This window comes from Heliangelus exortis, chromosome 3, assembly GCF_036169615.1.
Source record: "Heliangelus exortis chromosome 3, bHelExo1.hap1, whole genome shotgun sequence".
Classification (NCBI taxonomy): Eukaryota; Metazoa; Chordata; class Aves; order Apodiformes; family Trochilidae; genus Heliangelus; species Heliangelus exortis.
In genome coordinates, this window is record NC_092424.1 from 82,801,086 (window position 1) to 82,822,397 (window position 21,312).

The 21,312-nt window shown below is 37.3% G+C and overlaps 1 protein-coding gene across 4 annotated transcripts in view; it reads left to right on the forward strand.

Annotated features, from left to right (window-relative positions):
• PHIP (pleckstrin homology domain interacting protein) overlaps nucleotides 1-21,312 on the forward strand; it is a 113,411-nt gene that overhangs the window by 61,402 nt on the left and 30,697 nt on the right. For all 4 annotated transcript variants that reach the window (XM_071741498.1, XM_071741499.1, XM_071741500.1 and 1 more), the window contains 7 exons: nucleotides 2,812-3,037; nucleotides 6,501-6,638; nucleotides 7,692-7,875; nucleotides 8,528-8,651; nucleotides 16,907-17,047; nucleotides 18,160-18,236; nucleotides 18,912-19,143. In XM_071741498.1, coding sequence (XP_071597599.1) covers nucleotides 2,812-3,037; nucleotides 6,501-6,638; nucleotides 7,692-7,875; nucleotides 8,528-8,651; nucleotides 16,907-17,047; nucleotides 18,160-18,236; nucleotides 18,912-19,143 — 1,122 coding nt within the window. The remainder of the gene's footprint in view (nucleotides 1-2,811; nucleotides 3,038-6,500; nucleotides 6,639-7,691; nucleotides 7,876-8,527; nucleotides 8,652-16,906; nucleotides 17,048-18,159; nucleotides 18,237-18,911; nucleotides 19,144-21,312) is intronic.

Genomic DNA, 21,312 nt, shown 5'->3' on the forward strand with positions numbered 1-21,312 from the left:
GAACCACCACTCAGGTGCTTTTTTTTTTCTTTTACCCCAGTAGTCTTGGCCATTGTGAAGACCATTGAGGTTGTGGTGTTTTGTGGGTTGTTTTGTTTTGTTTTTAATAAGTATTTTCATCGAGTAATTCTTTGAGGAGGGGGAAGAATACATTTGCTACTTGATTGGGGCTCTTTGTTATTTGACCCAATTAAGGGACCCCTGAGCCAATCTCAGCTGAGATTTTTGAGTGTGTGAAGCTCATCAGACATGAGAGACAAGCTGAGCTCACTCTTAGCAGGGCACATTCACTTTCTTGCTTAGGTGGAAGCTTGCCCAGGAATGCCTAACTGTCCTGAAGCATAAGGTACCTTTTCTGTTTATTTTAACTCTTAGACTGGACTAGATCTCTGAGCTTTATAAGACTTTTTAATTCCTGTAGATTGCTCAAATCACAGTGGATAGCTCCAGTGTGGTGGATTGGTGCAATAGGGGGAGAAAGGGAGAAAAGCCTCTTTGCATTTGTGTTGGTGTGAGCATTTGGAGAAAATGAGCATTCTGAATATGTAGTGTAGTTAGTAAAGGAGAACCTATTTCTAGAGCTTGTACCTTGTGGAAAGCTTTCTGAATGAAACCCAGACTGGGTTTGTAAAATCATTATGTACAGAGGTCTCGTGGCATAATGGTGGTGATGTATCTTCTTTTTGTCACGAACTTATTCTCTGAGCATATCAAGAAATAAGTCTCATTGTTAGTACTTGTAAGTAGCTGTCTGGACATAGCCATTTGAGTTTCTCTAAAACATCTTTAATTCTTCTACTTTTTCTTAGGACTTGAAATAGCTTCAGGGCAAGGTTGTTGCCCAATAGGGATATTGTTATTGTTGTTCCAATAGGGATATTGCAGTATTCTACCTGAGAGAGTAGGTCTGAGCCTTGATTCTTCATCAAGTGACATTCTTATCCCATGGAGCAGGAAATTATTTACTCTCTCTACCATACTTGATTACAGTGCAGAGTACACAGAAGGGTAATTGCAGAGTCACTCATTATCTTGCACCAGAGTCTAGTCTGGTAGAGGCCACTGAATCTGAGGAAGTTTTTTTCAGATCTTACCTTTGCTTACTGAACCTGGAATGCACTGTACAACCAAATCACAATACATTTTTAACTCAGTATGCTTATGCTGTTGAAAAATCTTTTTCAATGTGGAAAGTACTTAATAGGAAAATTTACACTTGGTGAAGGTACTTGGGTGCTCTATTATTATGATTCCAGGGGATCTCTTATGTTCTTCTAGATGACATGTGTCTCTTATCATCTTGAGCTATTTGAGCTGAGGGAGCAAAGTTGTTAACAAGGCTTTGATTCTGTCAGTCAGACACATGAAGGTACTTGCATGTTACTGATTCAGTCTCTTTTAAGAAATTTGTTAACAAAGTATCCAGCAAGAAGGCTTCATCCAGTCAGGGCTTCTTACTGCAGCTGGATCTCACCATTTCCATGTGTACTTTGTAAGGATAATCTCTTGAATCCCTGAAGTAATTTTTTTGCCACTGCATCTTTCCATGCAACTTCCAATTTTCTTCCTGTTATTTTTCTGATTTTTTTTTGGGGGGGGGGGGAGGGGCTCTGGGTCCTGTGAGTCCTGTGACATTTATTTAATTTTCATTCCAGTTCATGTGGATGCATGTAGTCACTTTTTGATGTAGTAATTGAGGGATGTTTCTCTTCATCTTTCCTTCCTGGTCTTGTCACATCCAGGAGAGGACAGCTTTGTCATTGAGACAGAGGACCTCCGAGTAGACAGCACAACCTTTGCCTTACTAATTTATACATAAGAAATTACTGAAAATTGTGTTATGGACTGGTCATGGTAGGGCATGCTCTTTAGAAATCAGAGCATGCTTTATGACATCTCAGGCATTCCTCTGCTCATGCTCAAATGCCTCTCTAACACCTAAGATGAGATTTTTTTGAGATTTTTATGCTTTGAGTCAGTCATTTAATAATTATTATGCAGTACTGGCAATCTATTTTGCATGAATGTTGATTTTGCCATTTTATTTTTGGTTATTCAAAGTTAAACTGAGTATTTGAGCTGTCAAGGGATTTTCTTGATGGTAGGTAGTGTTGGGATATGTAGTAAACATACCAGTTTGTCTTCTGTTCTCTTCCTCTTTTTGCTGCCTTTCTCACTGTATCATTCTGAGATTCACATAGTTGTGGAGCATACTATTTGGACAAAAAAAATTGTCAGTCTTGAGTGTCTGTGGAAAGTCATCTAGGATAAATTATGAACAGGTGGACTGAAATAAAAATAAAATTTTGAGTCTCAAAATTCAACTTAGCAGTTTTAGTTTATCTACTGGAACTTTTTTATGTATCTAGCATTACAGTAGGAATATGTATGTTTGGCTCTTGGTATTAAAATATTTGGCAATGATGTGATGTGATAAATGCTTTCCTATTCCTCCTCTTCCTACACTACAGCTCATAAGTCTGTGACAGTTTTCATTATCAGAATATATATTCATATATTCAGAGTATAGAAGAAAATTTGTAACCTATTTAATATGTCCATGCTGTGTTCTGTAAAATGTCTTCAAGCAGTTAAGTACTGCCACATAGCCCTGCCATTTAAATGTTTCCTGCTGTCAAATGTGGATTGTTTTCCTTGTTCTATAATAGAGAAAAGGGGGGGAAAAAAAATTCTAAAGTCATTAAATTTTCTACTTCAAACTGAGCTAAACAGATCAGCTTAAAAACCTTGTTTTTGCATGCTTTTCTTACTAGGTTCTTTAAAAAAATTACAAAATGACTTTGTTTACAGATAGCAGATCAGATGTTCTTTCATAGTGATTATCGGCCCCTTATCCGCGATGCCAACAACTTTGTCCTGGATGAGCAGACACAGCAGGCTCCACACCTTATGCCTCCCCCGTTTTTGGTTGATGTGGATGGCAACCCTCATCCTGCAAGGTATCAAAGACTAGTTCCAGGTCGTGAGAACTGCAGGGAGGAACAGCTTATTCCTCAGATGGGAGTGACATCTTCAGGTATGGAAAATTTCACTTCAGTACACTGTAGTCTGTCTGTGTCACAGGATCACAGTAGTCTATCGACATAGTCTGTCACCTCCAGGTGATCTACACTTTCACTCTGTTCTTTTTCTTAATTTCTGAGCATAGTAGCTCATGTAGTGTGGAAGAATTGAAATGTCCTTGGCATTGATTGCTTGTGACAGTTTTGCTTACAAAATTGTCATTGACCTGGTCAGTATTAGTTGATGCTACAACACCAGTTAGCTTGAAGGACATTTTGTTGTTATCTGTGATGCTTTGTAAGCTTGCAGTTGGTTTATTTGGGGTACGATTTGCTCCTTCAGAAAGTTTAGGAAATAGACTGATCTTCCACAGAACAGTTTTAACAAGTAATACCTACTTGAAGAGAAGAATGAGAGGACACCTGAAACGTGCAAAATCATCTCCCTCTTTAGATGAAGGCAGTCATTCAACTTAAGCTTTTATGATTTAGTTAGAAAACTCTGATGACTTGATGAGGCTACAAAATCTGGGAAGTTACTTGGAAATTGTATTCTCCATGCACACAGCATGAGAGGAATGTGTATATTTTGTGACAGTGACTGAATGTTGGAAAGGTGGTCCACATTGGTAAGGATGTAAAAACAATGCCTACTTGTTTCTTGTCAGTAGTTCAATATTAATATGAATAAGCAAACAGTGACTGGTGAAAGTAGTTTTAAATATTTTAAAGATAGGCATTGTTAAGTATTTGTATGTTCTTATAAATACAGGAAAACTGACTATGCCTGTAAATGAGGTTTATATGTACACCATATTTAAACATATGGGTTGGACATTCCAGGAAGGTTAACCAGCAGTATTGTTACCAAAAGATCTCTTTATCCTCATTTGTGGACCAGAGGATTACAAGCCATTGAATTCTTAAATAATAATTTATAAGGAGCATTTGTATTTCCTCCAAAATTCTAGGAACAAATGCTATCTGAGAAGCAACTGTAGCCAGACAAAACATCCTTTCTGGTTTATGCATGCCATGTTTTATTACTAGCTTTTTAGCTAGTGTCTTTGAAGCTAAATTTGGCTTTCAAGGAAGGATTAGATTTTGATCTTGTTGTTCCAGGTACAGCACAGAGCCATGACATTCTGAAATGCTGCAGATTTGAAAATGTGGACTCAATCTTCAATATAGTATCATAGAATTGTAGAATTTTCAGGGTTGGGAGGGACCTGTAAGATCATACAGTTCCAACCCCCTGCCATGGGCAGGAACACCTCCCACCAGATGAGATTGCTCAGACCCCTGTCCATCCTGGCCTTAAAAAATTCCATGGATGGGGCTTCCAACACCTCTCTGGGCAACCTGTTCCAGTGTCTCACCACCATCATGGTGAAGAACTTCTTCCAAACATCCAATCTAAATCTACCCTCCTCTAGTTTGAATCCATTCCCCCTGGTCCTGTCACTGCCTGACATCCTAAAAAGTCCCTCACCAGCTTTCTTGTAGCCCCTCTTCAGATACTGGAAGGCTGCAATAAGTTCTCCTTGGGAGCCTCTCCTCTCCAGACTGAATAACTCCAACTCTCTCAGTCTGTCTTCATAGGAGAGGTGCTCCAGCCCTCTGATCATCCTCGTGGCCCTTCTCTGGACACACTCCAGCACATCCATGTCCCTCCTGTATCTTGAGACAAGGCAGACTCTTTACATAAACTAAACAATATTAAATTTAGTGGCATGGCTACATGATGTGTGTGACAATGATGTCTGTAGTGTTTTATGCAATAGCCGAAGCCATCAACCAGACTGATGGAGAGCCAGAGTGATTTTAGAGAGACAGGCATTTTTCTACCTCATTACAGCTTAGCAACAGTACATGAAGTCTTATGCAGAGCTGAACTGTGTTCATGTATTTCAGATATTCCCTTTCACTGGGGAACCTCCTTGATTTCTAAAAATTTACTGTGGGATTTGATGGATCTCCCTCAGAGCCCTGTTAATTTATTTCTTGTCAAGTTTTCAGTAGAGGCGTATAAAGTAGAGGGAATTCAGGTAGTCATGCTTGATGTACTGCTTAGGTGTACATGAAACTCCTTTAAACCACGTTATTTGAACAATCAAACACATACAGTGCCCTTAATATTTAATTTAAAAAAACCAAACACCTTGCTGTTACTTGTGAAGGCAAAATTTCATAAGCATAAAACCCCATTCATTCTGTTTAGGTAGCAGTTTCCTCATTTAAGATCATTGTTGGGTTATTAGTAATATTTCCCAGTTTTCAGTAGACAGGCTGCTCATGAGATCACCAAATAAATCTGACTGTCTCGCCACATGAGTCAGAAGACATCCAGCTGTGGTTATACCAGAGCTCATTCCATGAACCCAAGCTTCTTCTGCTTCAGGGAAGTTGACTTCAACTGCAATAACCTTGAAACCCTGAAATCACTCTGTTAAATATTTATGTTCTTTCTGCATACCATCATCTTATTACGAGATGCCTGCTTCTCTCTAGCCACATAATCAGACCTCTTCATTTTGTCGTTCAGTTACTTTAATATCTTGTATTTGATCTTGCAAAGTGCAGTTATGCTATGATGTATCTTTGGAATCGTGCTGGAAAATAATTCCTGTAGCTTGTTTCTTTGAGCATTGTCATCCCTCATTACAAAGTTTTGCAAGTTTTGCTTTTCTTGACCAGAACTTCCCATTTCTCCACCATCAAACTGTTTTGTGTAGAGGAATCAAACTTCCTTTCCAAATCAGTACTGTATCCCTTGCCTTTCTAATTTTTTGTGACATTTGTGAGTATGATAATTTTTGTGTTGTTTATGCTTATGTGATGTGTTTTTTGATTGCTGCACAGAAACAGTATTATCACCTTGTAATCACTTCTGTGAGAACAATTTCCTGTCTTTTATTCAAGAGACCTACCCAAAAGGAGGTATTCTGGCTGCTTTGCATACCAAAGAAAATTAGCATTAGTTAGCCTGTGTAATATTTATGCCTATATGCAGCTCAGTGAAGCGTTTTTACTACTCATTGTTCTCCCAATAGAAAATTCTTTCCTCATTTAGTTACACCTTCTTGCTGTAGTTCTTACTATGAGGCCTATACTAGGGTGTTTTTATAATGTGTTTGGGATAGGCTAAGCATGCATTTGAGCAATTTATATTGACTTAAGCTGACAAGCAACAGTTGTATTAAGCTTCTGTGACTTGCTAGCACTTGATCAAATTTAAACTTTTATTAGGAGTGGCATGTGATCACCTTGTCTCTGCCACAGAAAATACAGTGCTCTCAATATTAAGAGAAAAATCGTTTCGTTTGAACTTTGGCTGTTACAAATATATGCATTAGCCTATACTTACATATGTGATTATATACTCAGAAGTTTCAAAGTTAAAACTTAGAGGAGTGGTTTGTAAAATCTTTTCCTTCAACATTTGTCTGTTGTTCTTTTGTATGTTTTACTTCACAGGATTGAATCAAGTCCTTAGTCAACAAGCAAATCAAGAAGTTAGTCCATTGGATAGCATGATTCAAAGACTTCAACAAGAGCAGGACCAGAGACGTTCTGGGGAGGCAGGAACCAGTAGCACCACCCGCATAAGCAGAGGTAGATGGTTGGGGGGTGGGTGCTGTGGCTTTTCTCTTGAAACAGCTGGGAGCTGGAAAATACAAGTCACTTTATTATGCATGATTTGTACTTTCTGTTGAACTACTGGAAAGGAGAAGCCATAGAAAATAATACAGCTTTCTCGTTTTTTTTTTTCTTTACCTTTCTGCATAATTTTGGGATTCTTCACATTAGAAATTTATCTTTGTTAAAGCTGTTGTCTGCTCATTCAGGAAATTCGGAACTGTGTTCCCTTTGAAGTAACTGACCTACTGTTCAGCCTGGAATTGGGCATCTACTTGATGGAAATCTAAATTGTTTCAGATAAGGAAATAGGAGGGAGAAAAAGAGGAAAGAGATACTTGTTTCTCTGTATAGGTGATCCATGTTTCAGTGGCTTGCAGTAGGGTAGTTTTCAACACTTAAAAAATCATGGTTGACAGTCCACTGGAGTAAGCAAGAGTAGTTTGTGTGTGTAAAGATGTGGAAAAATGCTAAAATTTTCCTGCCATGTAGGTGTTTGAAGGATCTTTCATGTGTATGTGGTTTTGTTGTGGTTTTGGTTTTCTGATTGTTTTCTGTCAGTCATTGCAATCTCTTGTCTAAATTTTACAGCTTGGTTTCCTAAAAATTTCCAGTGCTGTGGCTTAATTTTTTAGAAAATAGAAGTCTCTTTAAAGAATACACTGGTTTAGTGAGATAACTCACTGTTTTATAATACAGATCTATAGTACAGCAGCAAGTCAGCTTCGCATGGATGTTTTTGGAAGCATCTTCGAAGCAAACAAAATAAACATTTGCTTCACTTCCTGGTTGCTGATACATCTGCTCCTTTTCAATATGAATTTTTAGACTGCTGCAGCTTATAGCTGTTTAAATGTGTGCTGTGGTGACTATAAAAATTGCTGAAATAGTTACATTCTGTTAGTATTTTACTTATTTCAAAGCAGAAGATTAAGTAATTTTTTCCCTCCTCTAATTCTGAGTTTTTCTTCTTAAATGCTTCCCTTAGAATTTCAGATCAAGTACAACTCTCACTTTTTGACTTTTTAGGATCTGTAAGTTCTACCTCAGAAGTACATTCTCCACCAAATATAGGATTGAGACGTAGTGGACAGATTGAAGGTGTGCGTCAGATGCACAGCAACGCCCCAAGAAGCGAAATAGCCACTGAGAGGGACCTTGTGGCTTGGAGTCGAAGGGTTGTGGTGCCTGAACTGTCCTCTGGTGTGGCCAGGTAAACAGAGGCCAAGTTTGCAGTGAATTTTGGTTTGGTCAACTTAGTTAAACACAACTGTTTGCGTGGTATTTACGTGATCCATGGTCTCATATTTCTTAAAAAATCTGTTACAGTTTGGAATCAGTTGGTTGCATATCACTTGAGAAATCTTAATTTATAGAAGTAGTGTGATTAAAAGGCATTTAATAAATGACAGGGTAATATAAATCTGTATATACAACGTGATCTAGTTGTTTCACCATTTTCTGACTTGTAGCATAAGTTGATTGTATGTTTTAACTCCATTTCTTCTTGCCATTGTACAGTATTTTATGACTCGGACACTGACCTAATCCATTAGCTGCCTGAGGTGAATTTTGATTTCCAGACTCAAGCCGTATTTAATTTTGCAATTAACTCTTGTGATGAATAGTTATTGATGTAAGGCAGAAAGCCCTGCTTGCCACAATCAAAGATAAAGTGCTCTAGCCTTTTGAAATAAAATTGAAATGTAATTTAGAAGCTACATCCTGGCTGTAAAGAGAACAACTACTATTCAGAGCATGTTATAAGTGTTGAACACTTATTCCTTTATTTGGAATAGATTCTCTCAGTTGTAGTATTTTGCTTTGGAGTTAACATCTTGGGGTTTTTTGGGTTTTTTTTGCAGTAGGCAAGAAGAATGGAGAACAGCAAAGGGAGAAGAAGAAGTGAGGGTGTATCGATCGGAAGAGAAAAGGAAACACATAACAAGTCACATTCAAAGAGAAAACAAAATACCTACTTTCTCAAAGGTAAATAGTCACCTGAACCTTATCACAGTAACCAAAAAACTTCAACGTGTTAGGGAACATAAGTTTACATACCTTCTCCCAGTTTTAAATATAAAAACCAGGAGTACAGGAATTTGTTCAGCTCCCCCAGAATGAGGAAGCATGGCTCTGCTGATGTTTCACTGTTTTCTGAATAAACAACTGGGACTGCTTTTAGAACCCCCTTAAGTGAGGAGCCCTTGAGTAAAAATCTGGTGTTAGGGACATGATTTGCTGCAGGGAGTCTGTCACTGTTAATCAATACATCCTGCTACTGTTTGACATAGTGTCCTGGGTGAAGGTTTGATTAAAACTCAAGTCATAGCTCTGAATTGTAACACATTCAAATAGATCTTCAGATACAGAATTGGGTATTTTCTCTCATGGTACCCTAATAATCATATTGTGGTTTTCTGTGGGATGATTTTCAGTCAAGATTTTTGCTAGCACTGGAGTTTGTTTTTCAGAAAAGAGAAGGACAAGATAGGGGAAACAGAAGGGAATAAGTTATATACGAAACTGTCACAACTGACTTGCTTTTTTCATATAACTTGCAAACATATTCGGTCTTACACCTTTATATTAGTAAGTAAACATGAAAGATGTACATTCTATATTTAAAGTGTTTTTTTGACATTTTTGTTAGAAATCAGTTTTGTCTATGCATGTCACATGGTTATTTTTTTATTTGTTACTCAATAACCAGCTGTGGTTTGTAATTAAGAAAACAAATTTTACTGTTTTTTACAAAAACTGTGAAGGAGAGACCCATGCTTTGGGTTCTGTAGTATGCTTGTCTAGAGGAGACAAAAGCTTAGTGAAATACAGACTTCCAAGAATGTCTGCAATTTGTCTGTTGAAAAGTAGAGTCACTCGCAGGGTTCAGGGACGAAAAATGAAGAAATGCAATATTAAGAACAAATATACACAAGACTGTGCAGCTGTTGACTTTATAAGAGTACTATACTTATTGCCCCTCTGCTGTTTATTATTAATTTTCTTTGGGAGGAAAGGAGCAAGATTGAAAGCAATTTGAAAACAAGTACATTTCAGCTGCTTGATAGTGCTTCTGTATTTTTAAAAAAGTGATCAATTAATTTTATTTGCAGTAGAAATAGTAAATTAAATGGGACAATTTTTTACTTGATACTAAATTTGAGTGTTCAGATTTACTTATTTTTTATACTCAACCAAAGTAAACCTTTGAAAACAAATGAGATGAACACTCCCCCACCCCCAGGCAGTCCCTTAATAATTTTGCTGCTTTATTAAATTTTTTGAATTCTTCTTCAATTTCTTTCTTGTATTAAAATTGTGTGTTTTACTGTCCCAAGATACGGTGCTGATATGCTAATTTCAATGCTGCAGTCACCAACTTCAAGTGTGTTTGCCCAAGATACACTGAAAAAATATTTATTTGCTTTATCTCCAGTTTTTGTACATAGAAGGAGGAAGCTCTTTACCACTTACGTTTTAGTAGGTGGCCATGGCAGTGCTCATTAGTGAAATACCAGGACATCAGAAATAATAGCAATTCCAATTTTTCTCATGGGAATAGCATAAAATGGGCCTCACAAATTCAGATTTTGACAAAATTAGGTTTTTTTTTAAGGAGACGTATTTTGGTGCTGAATTATAGACTTACTTTCAGATTAATTAAACGATTTCACTTTAAGGTTTCTTTTTTTACTTTTTTCGGCCACAGCCTAGTCAAAAGATCTTTACTGACACTCTAAGTTCCTAACAACTTACCCTTATGTTTCTAATTGGGTTACAGTTTTCTTAAAGTATTACTAACACATAAAAAATAGCACAGTAGGTTAGTTGGTCCAGCATTTTGGTTTCAGCAATTACTTGTATTAGGTATTTGAAAAAAAGAAACTTAATAGGGATGTTTCTGAAAATCCTTCTCACATGAGTTTTTTATTGTCCATCAAAGGTAGCACTGGATCCTTTTGAGCCCCATGTTTTGTTGTGGTTATTTATACCCTTAAAATCCATCAGAGAAAAATTTAGGTTAGGCAAACCTTTCTTCAGTGTCATATTTACCCAGAAAAGAATGTGCCCTGGAGGTCTGTGATCTGGATTCTGATGCCCAGAATGTGAGAGATAAGAGCTTGGTAAATCTTTTAGTCGCTTCCCACCTTTGTCCTGAGGAAATACTGTAACAAGCAGACAGTCATGATACCCACATATGAGTGTGTGCATAGATTTTCTGTATAGAAATTATTGCTGAATTTAGTAACATTCTCAGAACATTTAAATAAATCTTTCTCAAACTGTACAGGGTACTTTTTCTGGCATTTTGGGGATAAAAAAAAAGTTATATTCTTCCATAGTTTATTCTTCAAGAAGAGACATATTTAATCAAGGACTCAGGTTTTTGAGAAGTGCACTAATACACATCCCTTGAGAGTGATTTCAGAAGGATTCAGGAATTAGTAGGTATCAAACGGACTTCAAATAAACAAATTAGCAAGGGTGCTCATTTTCCAGTGATTGAGTACCCAATTAAATAGGCTGCTCAGATTTTAGCAATTTTTGTTATTGCTTGTGATAATACGAGCTCAGAGGTGTCTGAACAATAGGAATGGTGAATTCTCATTTTCTGTAGTGTCCATAATAAAATCAAATAAACACCTGGGAAGAGAAGCAATGCTAATTGCACTCCAAAAAATGTTGTGGGATAGTGTATCTGTTTTTTGGGGGTTTTTTTGGTTTTTTTAAATAGAACTCATAACAACTTAGATGCAGCAGCTCTTCTGTAGTTGTTGTTTGTGTAGTAACTGTGTGGCTTTCAATACAGCATGTGATAGGTGGAAGGTAGGACTGGAAAGTACTGTGTAAATCTTAACTTTTTCTTGAGTCCATGCAGCAGGTTTTTGATTCTGATACCTTGTCATTTATATTACAGTGTTGTTGAGATCACAGTTCTTCTGTGTTGCATAGTGTTGCATTTTGAAGGTTTTAATGAGTGATTTATGATTTTGAGGAAAAACCTCTAGCAAAATAAAGGAGAAAATATTTTCTAGTCATCTATAGACCTAAGAGTCACGGTGTTGGAATTCTACAAAGTGACCTTCTACAGTACTGTCAAATGGCCTGGTAATAAATGGAGGTTGTGTTGAAACATTGTCCTCATGCAAACTCAGTTGTATCCATACCAGTAGGAAATACTAATTTTTTTATATCAGCTTTTGAAATGTATCTATTCTGTTCATGCAATAATGATAACATAATATTTTCTTTAGACATTCTATGATTCTCTTAGCTTCTAACTGAAAGGAGTCAAAAATACAGCAGTAAATTGTGAAGGAAGATAGTAGCAAATGTTAGCATTTTGGATTACAAGCTTAAGTGTAGGTCAGTAAGGAAGAACACAGAGCAGCTGTAATTACTTTTTGAGGAGATTCCAAAGTCCTATTACTAATTGTTATTCTAGGGTCACTATGTGTTAAAAGTAGTATAGAATTATAGCTCAGTCTTTCTTTAGCAATATATGCAGCTTAGATGGAAGTCATAAAAGCTTTCTGATATTTAAAGTTTAGAAACCTCACACTTCTGTGGCACAGGTCACGCTGCAAAGTGTTTGTATGTGATTGCTTGAGGGACTAATGGAGTTGTGTGGGAGAACCTAAAAGCCTTGGGTATTTTGATCTGAATATAATATTTAGTACTAGTAAATCTGCGTGTCAAACGAAGACCTCCATTTGACTTTCAAAGTCATTGGCGAACAAATAGAGGGTTTCTCCAACTATTATTAAAGAAAAGTACTTTGAAAAAAACCCAAAACTTTAATGACAGAGGGTGCAGTGTGGCATTAAATTTTTTGCATTTTCAGAGTAGAGCTGTATTTCAGGTTTTTTTTTTTGCTTTTTTTTTTTTTTTATTAAGAAGTAAGGTAAATAACATGTTTACATAAATATTCCTAGTCCAAGAAACCAAATTGTTAGTTCATTAAACTACTGGGACTACAAAGAATATTAATAAAGAGCTGTGAAGTTTCTGCATGCTACAGATGTTGTGTTTCCTATAATTGACCAAAATGGAAATATTTCTAGCTATGAATCGGTGGAAGTTCTGTGCAGGAATTTCAGAGAATTAAGACTGGAAATCGTTATGGATGGACTAATGTAAGCATAGAACTCTGTTATGATAAGTACAAATGACTTCTAAAACACCAGAAACCAGTGAAGAGAAATTTGTGGGTTTGTTTTACTGAAGGTAGCTTAGTTGTTTTCTTCAAAAGTAGTAATTTTTCCACTTACATGTTATTTAAACACTACTTCCAGATAAACTGGCAAGATGTTAAGAGCAAAATCTAAAACCAGAGAGACCAGTGCTTGGTTTTCAGTGTCTGTTATCATCACTGCTTTTGGAACAGTTCTCACTATTTTTTATGTGTTGTGGTAAGAGTAAAAACTAAGTAATCATAAGCATAGATTCAGTCTTGAGGAGAATGTTAAAGGGTGATTTTTACTCAAAGAGAAAATAACACTGGGAATAAATTGCTGAAACAAATTGCTGTTCAGTTTGCCTGAACATGGGAGAGCACTTCCCTGTGAGGGTGACTGAGCCCTGGCACAGATTTCTCAAAGAGGTTGTGGAGTCTCCAACCTTGGAGATGCCTGGAAGCTCTCTGGACATGGTCCTGGGCAGCTTGCTTTAGGTGGCCCTGCTTGAGCAGGGGGTTGGACAAGATGACCTCCAGACATCCATTCCGACCTCAAACATTGTCTAAAAAAACCTGCTTTATGTATTAAAAGTTTGGAAGATTTTTTCTATTTATCATGCGGGGTACAATTCACAGACATTGAAGAATGTTAAACTTGGACAAAGACCTTGGTGGTGCAAAGGCATGCCTCTAGAGAAAAATAAGAACTGAAATTCAATAAGGGTAAATTTAAGTTCAGATGTAAATGTTGTGCTGAAGACTTTAAATAGCAAATCTATTCATGAATTAAAAGCATTTATGTAGGCTACTTGACAAATGGATTCTTCTCAGCATAACATTTCACAGGCAATGTTGTGAAAAGCAGATGCAGACAAAAAGGCCAGAGTTTAATTTCTTTGTCATAAAGTGGCTGTGAGCATCTATTTAATGTTGGGATTCTGATACTGGACTATTCTTCTGCCCTGGCCTTCCAGTAGAGGCTAATTCCTGTTGTCTTAAGGAAGAAGGAACTGTTTTCACTTGAAGAATTGATACTACTGGTGAAGAAGTACTAGGGAAGCTTCGGCTGTAGCAATTTCAAAAGCTGCTACAGCCCTGTATGTAAGAGCAGGAAAGCTGTGCTTCCCAGTAGAGTCAGAGTTGTAAAGATAGTAGAAGGGACTATTCTGACTTGTTTTAAGATACTGCTGAGTTTCCACTGTATCTTTAACAAGTGGCATTACAAAGACCCTCAGTGATGTCTAGATGACATGTTTGTATCCCTCTCAAATGCAGGAAATGCCATCACTTATATTTCCAGAAAAAACCTGTTCTTACAGCAGCTGTAACTTTTAATGGATCTATAGATATTGACTGGAAGCCTTGGATATGATACAAAGTATTTGTCACTGTATAGTAACTGTTCATCAAAGTGTATCCAGAGAGAGAAGTTGATGACTGAACCTCAAATCATTGGTTATTTTGCCTTTATTTCCAAGCCTTCCATTAGAGCAGAGAGTCCAATTTCAAGTGGATTCCTTAGGATATATGGTGGGAGCAGGGAAGATGATGTCCAACTGTGTTTTCCTCAGTCATTGCTGAAAATGTTGGTGACAGAAAAATCTTGTAATATTTTATGTTTTAAATCAAATCCTTACACTCTGCCCCACCCCTCCCCCAAATAAATAAAGATCTGTCTGAATTGCAGCTTTTTAGCAGATTTCTGCAAAGCTGTGTTGAATAGGAGTGATGTTAAAAATACATTTTTTGGCAAGATGTGGAAGATGTATACCTTATGGTCTCTTTTCTCATCCCTGCTTGATTGGTGGGGTTGGACAAGGTCCCTTTCAACTTCAGGCATTCTGTTCCATATGGGTAACTACTTGTGGTTTGGCATTTTTTTTTCTCCATTCTTTTTCTGGCATTGCATCTTTCCAAAGCAGCTTGTTACCCATTGGCATCACCATGGCCCAATATTTATACAGTGTTTTTAACTTGATTCCATGAAAGAATGATTTTTTGGGGTGTTGTTTTTCTTCTCAGGCTTTGAATTGCCAAGAGGGAAGAGCTCTTTCCAAAAGCAGACAGTAATGTCAAGTGCTTCAGTTTTTCAGTTTCCTAAAGATCTGTAGTTCTGATATAAGTAGGAAAAAGCCATATTTAGAATAACCATTTGAGAAATATCACCTGTATAGAAATGAGGATATAAATTTTTAAGATTTTTTTTTCTAGAAGATGTGAGCATTACAGTCAAACTGTTGTGTAGCTTACACAAAATATGTCCTCATTATTGTAAAGGATACTTAGCTAATTTGTTTCATGGGACTTAGGTTGTTGCATTTCTATTGTCCATCCTTCCTCATACTGTGCTCGTGATGCTTAGGGCCAGATAGACTTTATGAAAAAAGCAGTTCAGTAGCAGAAGGAAGTTGCTGTAATTCTCACTTCTGTGACATCTCAGCTTCAGCAGTGAATCCAGAAGGGAGCAGCCTCAGAAGGCTGAGGGTTGGGAGACCGTGCTGGGCTCAGTCTTTGGGCTGCCTCAGCTGTTCTGGGTGAGGTCAGAGCAACTTGAGGAGATGTGGTATGTGCTGCTGGTTTGATTTCAGAAGTCATGACCCAGGTCTCAAATGTTAAAGGCAATGTTAAAGTGCTGATTGCTGAGCAGTCCCATTAGAAGTGTCATAGGTAGGTGTGCTGTCAGTGATAGCTTCCCCTGTTTGAATTCACTGGACAGAACAACAGAAACAGTGCCCACTGAATAGATCAGAGAGCAGTTGTGTGTTGGTCCTGTGTGCTTTGGTGAAAACTAACAGAGCTGTACAGATCAGTGTGCCTGCCTATGCTACTGAGCTGTGGCAGTCATGCCTGAAAAAGAGGAGGGTAAGAGAAGTGTCCTACATGCCAGAGTTATATATTTCAAGGAAAATTGTTGTGGCTAAGGAAAAACAAATCTTACTTAGCTAGTGCTGCTTGGCCAAGTTTTAGTAGTTTTCACTTCTGGTGTGTTTTGTTTTGTTTTTTTTCCTTAACAAGAAGATATAACTGTATGAACAAACACTCATTATACATGACTCAAACGGTCAGAATAATCCAAGATAATATTAGTATCTTTCTCTGGTTTGCCTCGGTTCTGCTTCCATCATCTCTGGGGCTGTTTTTTTCAACCATATCAGCACCTGCTAGATTAGATACCTGATGTTTCCTTTATGGAAAAAAGAGAGGAATGTGTCCAGAAACTATTGTATTGCTCTGAGATAGACTGATGTTCAAATATGCATGTCAAAACAAACAAACAAACGAAGCCCAAAAACAACCACACCACAGAACTCTTGAAATTGAGATCATAGCTCTTGATTTTTTTGCTAGGGGTTGGAGACTTACAAAGATTACACACTTCATGTTGAGAGCAACTGTTTGCATAATATGTATTCTAGAGGAGGAATGAAATTGCTTCATACTGGAGTGTGAAGTGTTTCATAATTACAGCCTTATTTCATTCTTCTAAGCTTCATAAGAAGTCTTATTCTTTCCAACTGACTCATTCATATGAACTTTTCCATGCATCATCCTACTATTTAAAGGCCTTCACTTGGTAGCAGTCATCTCTGGATGCTGAAAGATGTATTACAGTATGAATCTTCTAATAGGTCTGACCTCTCAGTTGCGGAGTAGCACACTGGAGTTCTCTTACTGTAAGAGTCCCTTTTCCTCTGATGTCCATTTCTGTTGTAATTTTGAGCTGTTATAGCCTCTTAATGGCCTGTCAGTAGTTAACTGATACATTGTAGAGAACAAAGGGTTCCAATAATTCATGATAAGAATTTTCTATTATATCTAGGAAGATTTTTTCCAGAATACACTGAAATGCTTGTGCATACATTCAGCTAGGCATGTGGAGTGTTTTCTTCAGCAGCTCTTCAATGATTGGACTCGTGGCCTGTTTTGAATTTTACGATGTTGAAACTTGTATCTTTTGGCTTCTGCAAAAGCTGCTTCCTGGAATACTAATAATCAAGCAAATGCTATGTATTAGTAAAATATATACTCAAAATTACGTATCTTGACTTTGTTGTCTTCACAGAACCATTCTCATGATAATTTACTAGACACTAGTGACTCAAAAAAACAGCAAGCTAATCAGCACAACTACCGCACGAGATACGCAGTAGAAGAAACTGCAAGGCCTGCTGAGGAGCTAGAAAATGGACACAGTTCTTCAGATGTAAGATCCTTATTCATGAGACAATCTTACACATACCATTTCTGTTCATTCAAGCTTCAGTTAATTATTGTTTCAAAGTATGTGTGCGCATTGTTAAATAGTCCCGATATTTATGAGCATAATTCATATGGCCCTTAGGGCCTCTTAGTGTTGTAATTGGCTCTAGGTGGCCCTGCTTGAATCATAGAATCATAGAACTGGCTGGGTTGGAAGGGACCTCAGAGATCATCAAGTCCAACCCTTGATCCACTACCGCTGCAGTTACCAGACCATGGCACTGAGTGCCACATCCAGTCTCTTTTTAAGTATCTCCAGGGAGGGAGAATCCACCACTTCCCTGGGCAGCCCATTCCAATGCTTGATCACCCTCTCAGTAAAGAAATTCTTTCTAATATCCAACCTAAACCTCCCTTGGCACAACTTGAGACCGTGCCCTCTTGTCTTGCTGAGAGTTGCCTGGGAAAAGAGACCAACCCCCCCCTGGCTACCCCCTCCTTTCAGGGAGTTGTAGAGAGTGATGAGGTCTCCCCTGAGCCTCCTCTTCTCCAGGCTGAACAGCCCCAGCTCCCTCAGCCTCTCCTCATAGGATCTGTGCTCGAGTGTGAACAAGGAGTTTGAACACAATGATCTCCAGAGATCCCTTCCAGCCTCCACCATTCTGTGCTTCTGTAGCTACACTTCAGAAATTAGTAATAAGTGTATATACAGTTTGTGCTGGGTTTTTGTTTGATGTTAATTGAGAAGATGTGGAAGTACTGTGTTAAGAAGGGCTGGAAGTAATTTTCAAAAGTAATTAGCCTTTTCTAAATGGAGATGGAGAGGGTCTCTGGTATCCACTGGCTGTGTGTTAAAAAATGTAGCCCTACATTGTTCATCAATCCAGGCAGAGATATTTATTTACTTTTTTATTTAGTGAAGTTCATTAATGTAAGTATCTGCAAACTGAAATGCCTGTTAAGGAGCATAAGGCTTTTATAATGCTATATGTGTATAGAACACATATGAAGCCAAGAAGAGTCCTGGTTGTGTTGTCATGTATTTGAGTTCCAAAGAAAATGTTTCGGGTTTTTTTTCCCCCTCTGCCTTCTCCTCTGCCCTGCTCCCCTTGTTAGGAAGGAGAGGCAGTTGTTGCCAGTGGTGGAACATCAGAAGATGATGAAAGAGCATGGCACAGTGATGGCAGTTCTAGGTAAGTGACAGTGTACCTTATATATATAATTTTTAAATAATCTTCTCTCTGAACAGTGAATTAACAATAGACAAAAGTTGTGCATGTTTAGAAGAAAACATGAAATAGAATATAAAACTTTCAGGATTTCATTTTCAGCTATGTTAATGATTAAAATTTAGGGAAGATTTAATCTGTGTTTTCCAGCTGGTTTTGCAGGGGTTTGTTCTTTGCAAGCATGTACACACTCCAGGCATGTAGTAGCAGTTTCCTGTAGCTGTCAGTCTGAGCAGTGTGGTTGCCTCTGCTGACCCCTTAGTTTGAAATTAAAGAGCAAAGATTGAGGTAGCTTTGAACCATCATTTGTTTTTCTTTTAGTAGATTTAAGGTTTTTGCAGGGGGATGGCTTTTGTTTAATTTTGTTCAAACATATTTAAAACCAGAAGTCCTGAGAATAATATCCAAGCTGTAACATGTATTATCTTGAATTGACCTAGTGAATAATGGCTTTACTGACATTTAAATTTTAGATAGAATATAGTTAACAATCTATATAACTAAAATATTTTAATAGTTAAAACCAAGGCCTAAACTCCTATAATCATCCTAGGTTATGTTCTGTAATTCGGTGCACTCTGAATTGCTTTTTAACCTTTGTATTCTTAATTTCTTTTTTCTTTGGTATATCTCATGTAGTGACTACTCTAGTGATTATTCTGACTGGACGGCAGATGCAGGAATAAATCTGCAACCACCAAAGAAAATTCCTAAAATTAAAACAAAGAAAGCAGAAAGTAGTTCCGAAGATGAAGAAGGACCTGAAAAACAAAAGAAGCAAATTAAAAAGGAAAGGAAAAAAGGGATTGAAGAGAAAGATGGACCATCAACATCACCAAAGAAGAGGAAACCCAAAGAGAGAAAACAAAAGGTTAGATGTTCTTTTTATATTATGGGGTGCTCACTCCTACTGTCTTAGATTAGATGAGTGATTTGGTTACCTTTGCAACTTAATCTTATGTACTTTGAAAACATCCTAACTTCTACAAGTAAAAAAAATTATAATTAACAGGCTCTTGTAAGTCAAATAATATTTGCTGTAATTCTATGTTTTTTAAATATAATATGTTTCACTTGAGGAACTCTTATCATACTAATACTTCTATCAGTGGAAATTTCACTTTATTGGGATTTTGTTGTTGCCTGGTTGTGTTTTGTTTGCTTTCTACTATAACCATGTAATTCAAGTTTATATCAGTACTTAAATATTTTCAGTGGCTTTTGTTACTTTCAGTGTGTTGTGGCGTGGGGGTGTGTGGGGCTTTGTCTCGTTTTGGTTTTTGGTTTGTTTTGTTTGTTGTTTGTTTGTGGTTGTTTTTTTTACTTGTTAGATCAGAAATATTTGGGTTCTTCATTCTTTCTTTAGAGAGACCAGAGGTAATGCATCTAGTAGATGCCAGTTGCTTTCTTGAACTCAAGGTTTCCATCTTTGTGATACCCAAGGAAACCAACTGTATCATCTATGTAACTAAACAGCTATTGTTCATTTGTAAGATTAGGAGTCCTCAGCATTTCTTAAGATGATTATTTCAGCATTTGACACTTATTAGGAAATAGACTGACAAAACAGCTTTTTTAACATGCAGGTTGGCACAGTATTCACTTTATTGTGAATCCTGGGTCAGGGTGTTAGGTGGTAGTCTTTACTCTTTGATCACTCTGCTTTTTGTTTATGGTACACAGTTGGTGGTGGTAGTTTCAATACTAACAATATCTTGGCATTTACACAATCTGAAACGAGAAGAAGATGTGAGATCAGAAAAATAGAGGGAGGGCAGAGTTCAATGGTTGAAATCTCTGATGTAGGTTTTTGTTAAAAATATAGGACTGGTATTTCCACTTAGATTGAAGCAGAACTTGAGTGTTTTTGGAATCTTGTATCCATTTTGGTCCCATTTATAGAGATGCAGGAGGTCTGTGATTCCAAAACTGTCAGACTTGGGTATTTCATATTTTTAAAAGTGACCTGTTTCATTTTTGAATCACATGAAAATATTACTGTGGAAGGAATATCGAAAAATCATCCCTCTTCTCTCTATATCTAGGTAGGATTAGTTAGATCTGTCATTTATGACAAGTGTTTGTCTTACATGTTTCTTGTGGTGGAAGTTCTACCTCCTTATTTGGCAGAGAATTCACTTCTCCTTGTTGCCTGAACTTGAAGCAAAATTAGGGCTTTCCACTATGGGAAAAAAAAATAAAATTTACTGTCTTTGTAGCCTGTAACAGAATCTTAGGAATTAAGAAAGGATTAGAGAAAAATGTCATTCTTCTATACTAATGTGTGGGCTGTTGAGATCTTGAATGGCACTTGCATTTCTAATCCCCTCAATCAAAAATCTATCTAAAAAATTACAGTGGTGAAGGGCAAGAAAAGAGCACCCAGGAAGATCAAAGGGTACAGAACACTTTTTCTTAGGGGCTCACAAAGAGGCTGACTCTTAGAAAGGAGAGAGTTTGGAGGAGATATGATAAAAAAGCTTTTATAAAACTATGAATGGTTTAGGAAATAATATATGCAGGAATTATTTCCTTCATTATTTTGCTATGAGTGAGATCTAACACTCAGTAACACAGACATAAAGAGCCTTTTGCATGTTCAACCCCTTCTCCCTGAAAGCAGACAAAACCCCCAGACCACCAGAGCATGTAACCAGGTTTGTGGAACTAAAGGATTAATTATAGTTACTAAAGGATTTCATAATTTCAGAAAATATCATACCAATTCACTGGGACTGGTCTCTTCCTGATGGCCTGAGTTCAGGCTTAGCTTCCAGAGGGTCTTAAACTGATTATTAATATGTGAAGATGGGAAGATTTTCTGTTTGAAGGCAATTTTTATCACTTCCCCGTAATACAATGAGCTAGACATACTTTGCTCTGGTGCAGTGTATCTGTGCTTCACAGGACAGACCTGCTTGAACCTGAAAATACAGAAGGTGCTTCTCTGTCAGGGATTTATTGTAATGGAGAGATTCTGCTTTGGCTTTGTTTGTTTCTAACCACGTGTGCTTTTTTCCTGTGGTACACACTAGCACTC